This window comes from Plecotus auritus (genome assembly GCF_963455305.1).
Source record: "Plecotus auritus genome assembly, chromosome: 10".
Classification (NCBI taxonomy): Eukaryota; Metazoa; Chordata; class Mammalia; order Chiroptera; family Vespertilionidae; genus Plecotus; species Plecotus auritus.
In genome coordinates this window covers 15,354,052-15,365,600 of record NC_137785.1, presented here as the reverse complement: position 1 = coordinate 15,365,600, position 11,549 = coordinate 15,354,052, and the positions used below count along the sequence as shown (strand labels likewise).

General features: G+C 58.3%; 1 protein-coding gene across 1 annotated transcript; it reads left to right on the top strand.

Annotated features, from left to right (window-relative positions):
• The first annotated feature begins 460 nt into the window (after window positions 1-460).
• Window positions 461-10,543, top strand: BCL3 (BCL3 transcription coactivator). Its single transcript, XM_080646042.1, has 9 exons — window positions 461-796; window positions 2,963-3,116; window positions 7,448-7,556; window positions 8,051-8,255; window positions 8,363-8,451; window positions 8,634-8,711; window positions 9,227-9,394; window positions 9,663-9,780; window positions 9,939-10,543. Exons 1-9 carry the CDS (start codon window positions 541-543, stop codon window positions 10,118-10,120), a joined length of 1,359 nt encoding a protein of 452 aa, XP_080502168.1. The 5' UTR covers window positions 461-540; the 3' UTR covers window positions 10,121-10,543.
• The last annotated feature ends 1,006 nt before the right edge of the window (window positions 10,544-11,549 follow it).

The following is an 11,549-nucleotide window of genomic DNA, read 5'->3' as shown; positions in this document are numbered from 1 at the left end:
ATCGTAGATGCAAAGAGACAATAGAGACAGACAGTGAGGGCAGAGATAGAGGCAGAGACAGAGACAGAGACAGAGACAGAGACACAGAGAGACCCGGAGACCTCTACCCGGACGTCTCTCAGAGAGAGGCAAACACAGACACGACAGCTAGAGGCCCGCAGCCGCAGGGGTGGGACCCCCCCACCTCCGACCCCGCCTCCTTCCCACCCCCACCCCACTCCGAGCCACGGCCCAGCCGCCCTGGGCGCCGCGGGGCCAAGAGGGGCGGGCGCGGGGCGAGACTCAGGCGGGGCGCGCGGCCGGCTGCTCCGCGGGGCCACGGGAGCGGCACCGGGTCCAGGAAACCCCTGGAGCGGACGGGTGGCCCGGCGGGGGGGCTGGGGGCGTGGAGGCGGGCTGCCGGCACCGCCCCAGCCGACAAAAGTCCCTTCAGTTCAGCCGGCGGCAGGGGAAGTCCCGGCGCCTGGCTCAACCTCCCTCGGTGCCGCCGAGCCCAGTCGCGCTCCGGCCGCCCGCTCGGCCGCCGTCCCCGGCGGCCCCATGCCCCGATGCCCCACGGGGGCCATGGACGAGGGGCCCGTGGACCTGCGCACCCGGCCCAAGGCCGCCGGGCTCCCCGGCGCCGCGCTGCCGCTCCGTAAGCGCCCGCTGCGCGCGCCCTCCCCAGAGCCCGCCGCCCCCCGCTGCGCCGCGGGCCCCTTCACCGCCCAGGAGCCGCTCCTCGGAGGCTCCAACGGGCCGGCGGCCCCAGCGTCGCGCCACGGCCTGGCCCGGCCAGAGGCCCTTTACTACCAGGGTGAGTGTCTCTCTCTGGTCAAGGTCGGGTTGGGGGCCACACAGGGCATTGGGTCAGCGGAGGCAGGGCACATAGCTCAGACACAAGTACAGGGGGTTCCTGGGAGCTGAGGGGACAGAGGAAGAAGCCAAGGTCCCAAAACACAGATCTGGGGCTCCTGGGACGCTGGGGGCCAGGCCCCGGTCCCTGGGATACAGACATGGAGGCATCAGGAAGCAGTGCCTTGGGACAGAGATATATGGGGGGTCCCAGGAAGCTGGGTGCAGGGGGCCTGAGGGACAGAGCCAAGGGTCTGAACGCGACAGATATGGGGACCCAGGGGACAGTGCCCAGCAGTACAGATTTGGGGTCTCAGGGAATCAAGGGGCAGAGCCTGAAGTCTCGGGAACACAGAATTACAAACTCAAGACCCCAGGTATCTACCCCAGGGTTTTAAGGAATCATTGCTCCGGCCCAAGACGCTGAGGTTCTTGGCATCCAGATGTGTGGGGTCCAAGGAAGTCAGGGGAATAGAGACTGGGTTTTAAGGAGACGGATATTAGGGATCCCAGGACGTCAAAATCTCAGGAACCAAGACATCAGGGGACGTGGGGGGTTAGGAGAACAGAGTCAGAGTTCTGAGCGCCCCAATGTCTGGGATCAGAGAGAAACAAGGAAACAGACCCAGACACCCAGGGTCCTAACGAACCAGCAGGACAGGGGTCCAGGGTGCTGGGCACCCAGTTATGTGTGGTCACCATGGATCAGAGTTTCATTGGGGGTCACAAGACCAGGTGGTATTAGAGGGCTTGGGGCTGAGGATACTAATAATAGGGGACAGGACCGGGGAAATCTGTGACTCAAGAATTTGGGGCCAGGATGAAGGATTCAGGGATCTTCAGAAGGCCTCAGGGCACCAAAGCCTGGTATTGGAGAGACAGGGACCAGGAAACTTGGGGCCTTCGGGACTCCCAGCGATGAGATGACAGAGGCGTCCATTCTCCCCATCCTGTCTCCATCCCTGATCTCAAGGAAGGGGCATCCCCTGCCACAGCTGTGCTCACCTCCCCATCCCCAAGTGACCCCCCAATTGGCAAAGCCCATGCTTAGTGCCTCCAAACCTTTGCCCAGTTTCTGCACCTTCCACCCCATTAGGGTACAGCCTCTAGCTGTGCATCAGGAGGCCTGCTACTGTCTCCCCTTCCCATTCCCCAGGTGAGAATCCAGGCCTCAGTTTTCCCCTCTGTGTGCTGGGTAGATAGGGATTTTCCTGCTGCCAAGGTCCCCTTCCAACAGTGTGATCTGAACAGGCTCCCACAGGCTTCTGGTCTCACCTTCTCTCACCTTCTGACCCACCCCTCTCCCCAAATGCTCTAGGCACTCACCCCACACCCCACACCCTTCATCCTGTCTTTACCTCCCTGAGCCACAAATTCACTCAGCAAACAGGCCTTGAGGTCCCCTGCTGGGTGATGGGGTTCAGTCCTTGAGGGACTAGCAGGAGAGGAGAGTCAAAACCATGAAAAGTGACAACGAGCCCAGTGTGGCTCAGTGTTTGAGCGTGGACCTATGAACCAGGAGGTCACGGTTCGATTCCCGGGCTGCAATCCCCAGTGGGGGACGTGCAGGAGGTAGCTGATTGATGATTCTCTCTCATCATTGATGTTTCTCTCTCTCTCTCTCTCTCCCTCTCCTTTCCTCTCTGAAATCCATAAAAATACATATATTTTTTAAAATGACAATGAGCCCTAGCCGGTTTGGCTCAATGGATAGAGCGTCAACCTGCGGACTAAAGGATCCCAGGTTCGAGTCTGGTCAAGGGCACATACCCGGGTTGCGTGGGCTTGATCCCCAGGAGGCAGCCAATCAATGATTCTCTCTCATCATTGATGTTTCTCTCTCTCTCTCCCTCTCCCTTCCTCTCTGAAATTAATTAAAAAATATATATTTTTAAAAGTGACAATGAGAGTGACCAGAACTGGGGGACACGGACTGAGTGGGGGAAGTTGTGGGAGCCCAGAGGAGGTACATGGGAAGGAGCTTTGTCTTGAGCCTTCTGGACCCAGAATGAGATGCCAGAGGGACCTGGGAAAAGGGCAGGTGACACTGCGAGAGCAAAGGCCTGGAGGTGGGGAGAGGGTTGAGGGTCTGTGGGCTTGGCCTCACCCATGTCTTTTCTCTGCCCAGGACCTTTGCTGCCTCTGTACCCCACCCCAACCATGGGCTCCCCCTTTCCTCTGCTGAGCCTGCCTCCGCCCCTGTACCCCATGATGTGCTCAATGGAACACCCCTTTTCAGCCGACATCGCCATGGCCACCCGCGCTGATGAGGACGGAGACACGTGAGTACTAGTCCCCCATTAATGGGGAGTGGGACGGGGGAAGCCAGCTCTGGAATTTCACTCGCCACACACAGGGGCACGCAGCCTGGCCTTTCTCGTTAACTCCACCGCTGGCTGTGTGACTTTGAGCAAGGCCCATTCCCTCTTGGAGCCTCAGTTTCCTCTTCTGAAAAATGGGCGCCCTGAGAGCACATACCTCCTAGTACCAATTTGGGAGCAAGGGGCTTCAAATTTGTTATCACACTCCAAGAATGAGAAAGACATTTCATTGGTTGATTTATTATATGAATTATACATGCTAAGTACTGAGCATGGTAGATGATGAGTGCTCAATAGGTATTAGTTAATATTATTATTGTTATTTTATATTAAACTCAGCACACACACATATAAACCAGAAATAAAAATTGCACCAAACAAAACCATACCCTCACTACGTGGGATCTGCTTTAGAGTTTTGTATTCTAGTGTATTTCTCATTGTTTCGTGGTCATAACCCACTAAATTAATTTCACGATCCCTTAAACCGATTTCACGAATCCCATGGTTTTGTCACCTGCAGTTTGAAGAACATATTCTTGAAGCTGCTGAGAAATCCCGCACAGGAGGGTTTAGCCCTCTGCCAGCACATAGTAAGCACTCGGCACACTTGACCATCAGGCTTATAATTCCATTGACTTCCATTTGAATAGCTCAGCTAGCCACTTTCTCAGCCCTCTCTGTCTCAGTTTCCCGCTGTAAAAACAGGAACCATAAGTGTGCAGGGGTCTCTGCGAGGCGAATATGAGATGGTTTCTGTGTAGCGCTTCTCTGGGAATAGGTTTGGGGACTGCAAACCACAGGTAGGCATGATTGACAAGCCTATTTCTGCAGGGAAGAGGGGGCGATCCACTACTGGCTGGCCCACTCCTGGATGTGAGGTGACTTCACACCCCTGAGCCTCAGTGTTTCTATCGGGAAATCCACAGCTCATAATAGCATCTATCACAGTGAGGATTCCGTGCAACGATAAACCTACACATAGTGCATGGAACAGGGCCCAGCGCACAGTAGGTGCTCAATACATGTGTGTGGATGTTGTTGGAACAGGCAGTGTGGGCCACGGTGTGCACCCAGGCAGGAGAAAGTGTCTGAGATATATAAAGGACTCAGTAAAGCTGGTTTCCTCCTCTGGCTACCTCTGGGGTCATCTGTGAAATAGATTTAATGTGTATCTGCCCCCAGGGGCGAGTTGTTTGCCGCCTGTGCAAGCAGGGTGCAGAAGGAGACCTAGAACGCCAGGCTTTAGCCCCGCGCCCCACCCACCCTCCCCCGCTCTCTCATTCTCCCCGCCTCTCCCCCCTCTCCCCCAAAGCAAACACTTCTGCCTCAGCTGCTAGTCTGGGGAAATCCCTTCCCGCAGAACTTGACCGCAGCCCAGCTGCTCTGCCACCCCCACGTCAGCACCCGTCACTCACTCGCAGCCTCCCCCTCCCGGCGCTCCCTCTAACCTTAACCCCTTCCGCTGGGGCTGAGGCTTTACCGGAATGGGCAGCTGGCACAGCCTGGGGGCGGGGGAGGAGGACACGCTAAGGCTGGGTCCCCAAAGTTGCAAAGCTTGGTTGGGAGGCTAGACTTATAGGGACTCAGGGAGCAAGGATCTCAGGGCTTCTGGACCCCCAAGAGGTCAGGCACTGGCAAGCAAAATCTGGGTCTGGGGGGTTCAGGGTGGGCGGGGGGGGTGGGACGAGCACTGAGTCCCAGGGAGCAGAGTTGGGGGCACAGCATCCCTGGATCTCTGATGCGGAAAGGAACAGGATGCAGGGCAGCTGGGGCATCTAGAACTGAGAGGGATTGGAAAGGCGGCATCAGCGAAGAGGTAGGGTCCCAGGAGACTTTGAGGTGGATGCTGGGATGAGGGGGACAAGAAACCATCTGGAGTCTGAGGCGTACCAGAGGGGCCTCCAGGATGGAGACTTGGGGTCTTTCCCCCCAGAAAAGGGAGGTCTCTTTGGGTTGGGCTTCCCCCTCCTTTACCCCACTCGAGGATGGAAGTCGGGGTGCCGGGGGAGGGGGCGGGTGGCCCGGGTAGATCCCCGGCGGCTCAGGCTTCCCTCCCCCGGGAGCAGGAAGCGGAGCCCCGCCCAGCAGACCTGTTACTGGAAGTCCGAGGGCTGGGCCGCCCCTCCCGTCCCCACTTCCTCCAGCCCCGCCCCACCCCCTGCGGCCCGCGCGTTTATGGGAACTCAGGCCTGGACGGTTTCTCTGAAATCATTCGCTCCCTCTGCCCTCACTTAACCCCGCCCGCGCGGAGAGGGACCGGGACGGCGGGGGGGCGGCGAGGGGTGCGTACCGAAAGAAGCGGGGAAGGAAGGGACCCCTTCCCAGGAGGCCCAGGTCCGGCCCCTCCCCAACATTTTTTTTTTATTGGGCTTTCAAGGATCAGGGTCCAGGTTCCGCGTTTCTCCTACATAATCTCCTCCTGGGAGGTGGATTATAGTTCACAAAAGAGAAAACCGAGGCTCAGAAGGGCCTTAGCACACACAGCTAGGGAGGACAACCCAATTTGCAACCCGGGCCTCCTCAGCCCCCCAAAGCCCTCTGGGCTGCAGGGTGAAACCATCCCCAGCCAAGCACCTAGGGAGCTGGTTTAAAATGTGGGTCCAGGATGCACATTCCCCAGTTGGGAGGCCTTGGTCCGTAAGCAGGCAGTGGTGGGTGAGAAAGCAGTTGATCCAGTCAGTGGACTTGGAAAGGTTATGTGGGCTGCGTACTTGCAGTCAACCTTGGGCCCTCAGTGCTAATGTCCCCGACCCTGAGCGAACAGGCGATGGCCCAAGGGCAGTCATTCCAGATTGCCCTCTGCTTGAATTGGGGGTTGCAGGTTGGGGGCCCAGGGAAGCTGGCAAAAGCTCATGGGCTGGGCCCAGGGAGAAGTCGAGCTGCTGTGTCCCACAGGGGATGTTGCAGCTGGAGTGGCCTTCACAGTTGAGGAGGGTATGCCAGACATTGTATGCCACTGGATGGTGGCTGCTCCCCTCGTGACCAGGCAAACGGTGCTCTTCGGCAGAGGGCAATTCCCAGAGAATGCGGAGAGCTGACAGCCTTCCCAGAAGTTGGGGGAATGAGACCTTCAGTTGCACAGCCCAAACTCCAGAACAATGACCCCATCCCACTTCCCTTTGGGGCAAAACTTTCTCCACACACATACTCTTTCGGCTGACTGTGCTGTGGTGTCACAACTGATGGAGACTTTTTTTTAAAAAAATATATTCCACAGACCTTCTACAGAGAGGAAGGGAGAGGGAGAGGGAGAGTTAGAAACATCAATGAGAGAGAAACATCAACCAGCTGCCTCCTGCACACCCCCACTGGGGATGTGCCCGCAACCAAGGCACATGCCCCTGATCAGAATCGAACCCGGGACCCCCGAGTCCGCAGGCCGACGCTCTATCCACTGAGCAAAACCAGCCAGGGCCTGATGGAGACTTTAATGGCATCTAGTTCATCCCCACTCATTTCACACATGAGAAAACTGTGCCCCCCCCAAAGGGGTGGGAACATGGTCAGCAGCTTTGAGGATGGCCAGGGATCATTGAGATGGATTCATGTATTCAGCGCATGTGTACAGAGCACCTGCTCAGCCCTAGGCACTGTCCTTGGCACTGGGCAGTGGCCGAAGCAGACAAAACACCCTGTTCTGGTGGAGTTAACCTTCTAGCGGGGGGTGAGGGGGGGATTCAGACAGGAAGCAAGTAAACTGTACAATGTCAAGTGGAGAAAAATTAAGCAGGGTAAGGAGGAGGAGGAGGATGGAGCCGATGCCATTCCACTTTAGCAGAGGCCCTGCAGGTGTGTGGTAGGAACGTGTTCCAGGCTGAAGGAACAGCCAGTGCAAAGGCCTGGGAGGCAAGCATGCATGTTATGTTTGAGTAACAGCAAGGAGGCCAATGGTCAGAGCCAAAAGAGGAGAGCAGGTGGAGAGGAGGTCAAAGGGATTGAAGAGCTGGAGACAAGATCACTCAAGGCCTGTGGGCATGTGAGGACTTGGCCTTTATGCTGAGGGTTCTGAGAAGAGGGGGGCATGCCTTGACTTGTGGTCTAACAGGGTCTCTCTGGCTGCTACATGGGGGACAGACAGTAGGGCCATGGGGGAAGCAGTGAAGCAAGTGAGGAGGAGACAGTCCAGGATGATGGGGGCTGAATCAGGATGAAGAGCGTGTGGGTGGGAGAAGTGATTAGATTCTGGAGATATTTCCAAAGTATCGGCACATACATATGGGAGAAAGCGCTGCTAAGAGTATGGGGGTGAGAGGTGACCGGCCCCTAATGTCTGTGACCCTCACCCCCAGGCCACTCCACATTGCCGTGGTACAGGGCAATCTGCCAGCTGTGCATCAACTAGTCAGCCTCTTCCAGCATGGGGGCCGGGAGCTGGACATCTACAACAACCTCAGGCAGGTGAGGCTGGGGACCTAGGGCCTGGACTCCTGGTCTAAGGGAGGAGGGGCTGGGGGCCTGGACTCCTGGTCTAAGGGAGGAGGAGCTGGGGGCCTGGGGCCTGGGGCCTGGACTCCTGGGTCTGAGGGAAGAGGGGCTGGGGCCTGGACTCCTGGGTCTGAGCAAGGAGGGACTAGGGCCTGGACTCCTGGGTCTGAGGGAGGAGGGGCTGGGGCCTAGATTCCTGGGTCTGAGAGGCTGGGGGCTGGACTCCTGGGTATGAGGGAGGAGGGGCTGGGGACCTGTATTCAGGGTCTGAGGGAGTTAAGGCCTGGGGGCTAAGACTTCTGGGTCCTAGGGGAGGGAGCCCTCTTGAATCTGAGGGAGGAGGTGCTCCAGATTTCTGGCTCCTGAGGAAGACTGCAGCTGGGGGTCAGGACTGGAAAATTCTGAGGGAGGCAGGGCTAGGACCAGGGCAGGGTACACACGGGTCCCTCACAGTCTCTGTTCCCCAGACACCGCTACACCTGGCTGTGATCACCACTTTGCCGTCTGTGGTCCGGCTACTGGTGATGGCCGGTGCCAGCCCCATGGCACTGGACCGCCATGGCCAGACAGCAGCCCACTTGGCGTGTGAGCACCGCAGCCCAACTTGCCTGCGGGCCCTGCTGGACAGCGCGGCCCCGGGTACAGTGGACCTGGAGGCCCGCAATTATGACGGTGAGTACGGGCTCAGGCGCAGGGTGGGGCTGTCTGGCAGGACCTGGCGTCCTTCTGGGGCTGCAAAGTCCCAAGCCCGTGCTTGACTGAACCTCCCTCTCCTTTAGGGCTCACTGCCCTGCACGTGGCCGTGAACACCGAGTGCCACGAAGCGGTGCTGCTCTTGCTGGAGCGTGGTGCGGACATCGACGCGGTGGTGAGTGAGGGAGGGAGAGCCCAGAGGAGTGGGGCCCAAAGAGGGCGGGGCTGGCGTGGGGGAGCGCCTGCGTGGGTGGGTGGGGCTCGAGGTCTCCGTCCCGCCTGAGCGGTGGGAATGCGGACCGCCAGCTGTTGGGTCAGAGCTCGGAGAGACTCAAGGCCCTTCCCTCCCCACCGCAGGACATTAAGAGCGGCCGCTCCCCACTCATCCACGCCGTGGAAAACAACAGCCTGAGCATGGTGCAGCTGCTGCTGCAGGTGGGTGGGCCCTGCCCGCGGCCTCCCCCACCCTTTCCCCTGGCACCAACCCGCCATGGCCCCCATCCGTCCAGCTCTGACCCTTCCTTCTAGGCCTCGTTCTGGCAGCCCTAAGACTTTACCCCCAAGGCTGCGAACTCTTCCTGGACCCTCTGCTATTCCTCCGCCGCCCCCTAACGGCCCAGGCCCCGCCCAGCGAGAGCCTAGCTGGCCCTGTCCCGCGCCGACCCGCGCAGACTCGACCCCAGCCCCTTCCCCCTCTCTGACTCCGCCCCTACTTCGGCCAAACCCGGAGTCTAGTTCGGTTTGATTCAGCGCCGCCTGCCTAGTCCCGCGCTGACCCATCCGGGACTCTAGCTCCCATCCTTCTCTCCATCACCAGGGCACGCGAGTGGTCCTGCCCCGGGTACTGCCCCGCCCCTCCCTCTGGCTCCGCCCCTCCCGAACTCCGCCCGCATCGCCCTGGGTCTGGGCCGCGGGGTGGTCCTGTCCTGACCCGCCCCTCCACCCCGCAGCATGGCGCCAATGTGAACGCGCAGATGTACTCGGGCAGCTCGGCGCTGCACTCGGCGTCGGGCCGCGGGCTCCTCCCGCTGGTGCGCACGCTGGTCCGCAGCGGCGCGGACAGCAGCCTCAAGAACTGTCACAACGACACACCGCTCATGGTGGCGCGCAGCCGCCGGGTGAGTGTGCGCGGTGGTGGGGTGCGGGGATGGGGGAGTCTGTTCCCGAGTGTGGGTCCATAGAACAGATCCAGGGGTGTGCGTGTGCGACTGTGCCCATGCGTGGAGGGAAAGGGGTGGGTGTGAGGTCTAGACAGGAGGAGAGACTGCGCCACAAAGAAAGGCCACGTGCCCACCTTCACCTACTGCTGTGCTCACTGACAGACCCCTTGAGCAAGCGGAGGTGGAGGGAGGGGGTGGCCTGGTGGTGACCCCCATCTTCCTACAGGTCATCGACATCCTGAGGGGGAAGGCCACGCGACCTGCTCCCGCGTCACAGCCAGAGCCCTCCCCTGACCGGAGTGCCACCACCTCCCCCGAGAGCAGCAGCCGCCTCAGCTCCAATGGTGAGAAGCCAGCTCGCAGCCTCCAGCTCCCAGCTCCCTCCTTCCTCCCGACCTTCCAGGCCCTGCGCCCCTCAGAATCCAGGAGTTGGGACCCCGCCCCCTTCTCTCTGGATCTAGTCTCTCACTGCCCTCACCCGTCTTCTCTCTTCTTTCCACAGGTCTTCTCTCTGCATCACCATCCTCCTCGCCTTCCCAGTCTCCTCCCAAGGATCCCCTTGGATTTCCCATGGCTACCCCCAATTTCTTCCTTTCTTCCTCATCTCCACCTGCCTTCCTGCCCTTTGTCGGGGTCCTCCAAGCCCCGCCGGTGCCTCCCTCCCCAGCTCCAGGAGGCAGCTGAGAGGGATGGGGGGGCAGATCTTGGACTCATGAGGAGGGACCTCCCTGCCCTGTGGAGTCAACCCTCCTGGAAACTGTGAAGATCTCACTCTGCCCCCCCCTCCCCCCACCTTCGAACCATTTGCACAGAGGCACATGCATTTGCCCCTTCTTTTGAGCACAGACATCCCCCCACCTCGTCTTCCGTCTTTTGCCCAGGACTCTTTTCCCTGTTCTTCTCAGGCACCGATCTCCTGTCTGGAATTCCACTCAATCATGTATTTCCTTCTCCTCTCTCAGAGCTGGTGGAACCAGGGAACAGCTGCTCCCTCTGTCCTCCACTCATGAGGAGGGAGAGATGGACTGCAGTGGGGCACTTACAACAATGTAAATTATTAGGCATTTTTGGTTGGATTTCTTTTGTAATAAACTATTTTTGTAACATATCCCTGGCGTGGCCGGACCGCTTTCATGAGGAGGTCTGGAGAAGTGTGTTTGTGTGTGCGCACCCCTGTATGCCGTACCCAGCTGACTCCACGAGTGACCTGTGAGTCCCAGAATGGTGATGGCATGTGTGACTCTAGGATTTCCGGTGTGTTCGAATGTTCTGTCATTGTGCCGTTGTTTCTGGGGATGACCTAATGTGTGACATCTTCCCAGGAGACCCTGTTACATTCCACAGTGACCCTGGGTGTGTGTGTGTGTGTGTGTGTGTGTGTGTGTGTGTGTGTGTTTCCGAGGAGTGCCACAGATGACTGTTGTGTGACACTGCGGTTGTCTCTGTGGCACTTGTGAGACCTGCGGTCATCGTATGATTGTTTCCATGTGCCTGCCTCTCCTGATGTGTCACATTTTACTGAGTGGCTCTAGGGCCCCTGAATACAATGTCTGTGTCTTGAGTCTGTGGACACATCTCTTGTGAAAGAAGGATTCATTGCCTGTTACCACTCTTAACAAAGCACCACAAATTAAGTGGCTTAAAACAACACATGTAAGTGTATTGTCTTATATTTCTAGAGGTCAGAAGTGTAACATCAGCCCAGCAGGTGTGGCTCAGTGGTTCAGTATTGACCCAGGAACCAAGAGGTTGCTGGTTCAATTCCTGGTCAGGGCACATGCCCAGGTTGCCGACTCAATCCCCAGGAGGGGGCATGCAGGAGGCAGCCCATCGATGATGTTTCTCATTGATGTTTCTATCTCTCTCCCTTCCTCTCTCTCTAAAAATCAATAAAGGCATATTTAAAAAAAAAAGAAGAAGTGTAAAATCAGTTTCACTGGGCCAAGGTGTCCACAGGGCCGGTTCCTTAGGGCAGCTCTAGGGGAGAATCCGTTCCCTTGCATTCTCCAGCTCCTAGAGGCTGGCCTGCATTCCTTGGCTCATGGCCCCTTCCTTGTGTCTACAACCTTTTGCTTCCATCTGTACATCTACTCTGATCTCCTGCCTTCCTCTT

Excerpts from the sequence above, each read along its gene's own strand:
- BCL3 (XM_080646042.1), top strand. The coding sequence starts at position 541 with ATGCCCCGATGCCCCACGGGGGCCATGGACGAGGGGCCCGTGGACCTG. Across the intron at positions 8,256-8,362 it reads GGAGGCCCGCAATTATGACG|GGCTCACTGCCCTGCACGTG; the intron begins GTGAGTACGGGC and ends CCTCTCCTTTAG. Across the intron at positions 9,395-9,662 it reads TGGTGGCGCGCAGCCGCCGG|GTCATCGACATCCTGAGGGG; the intron begins GTGAGTGTGCGC and ends ATCTTCCTACAG.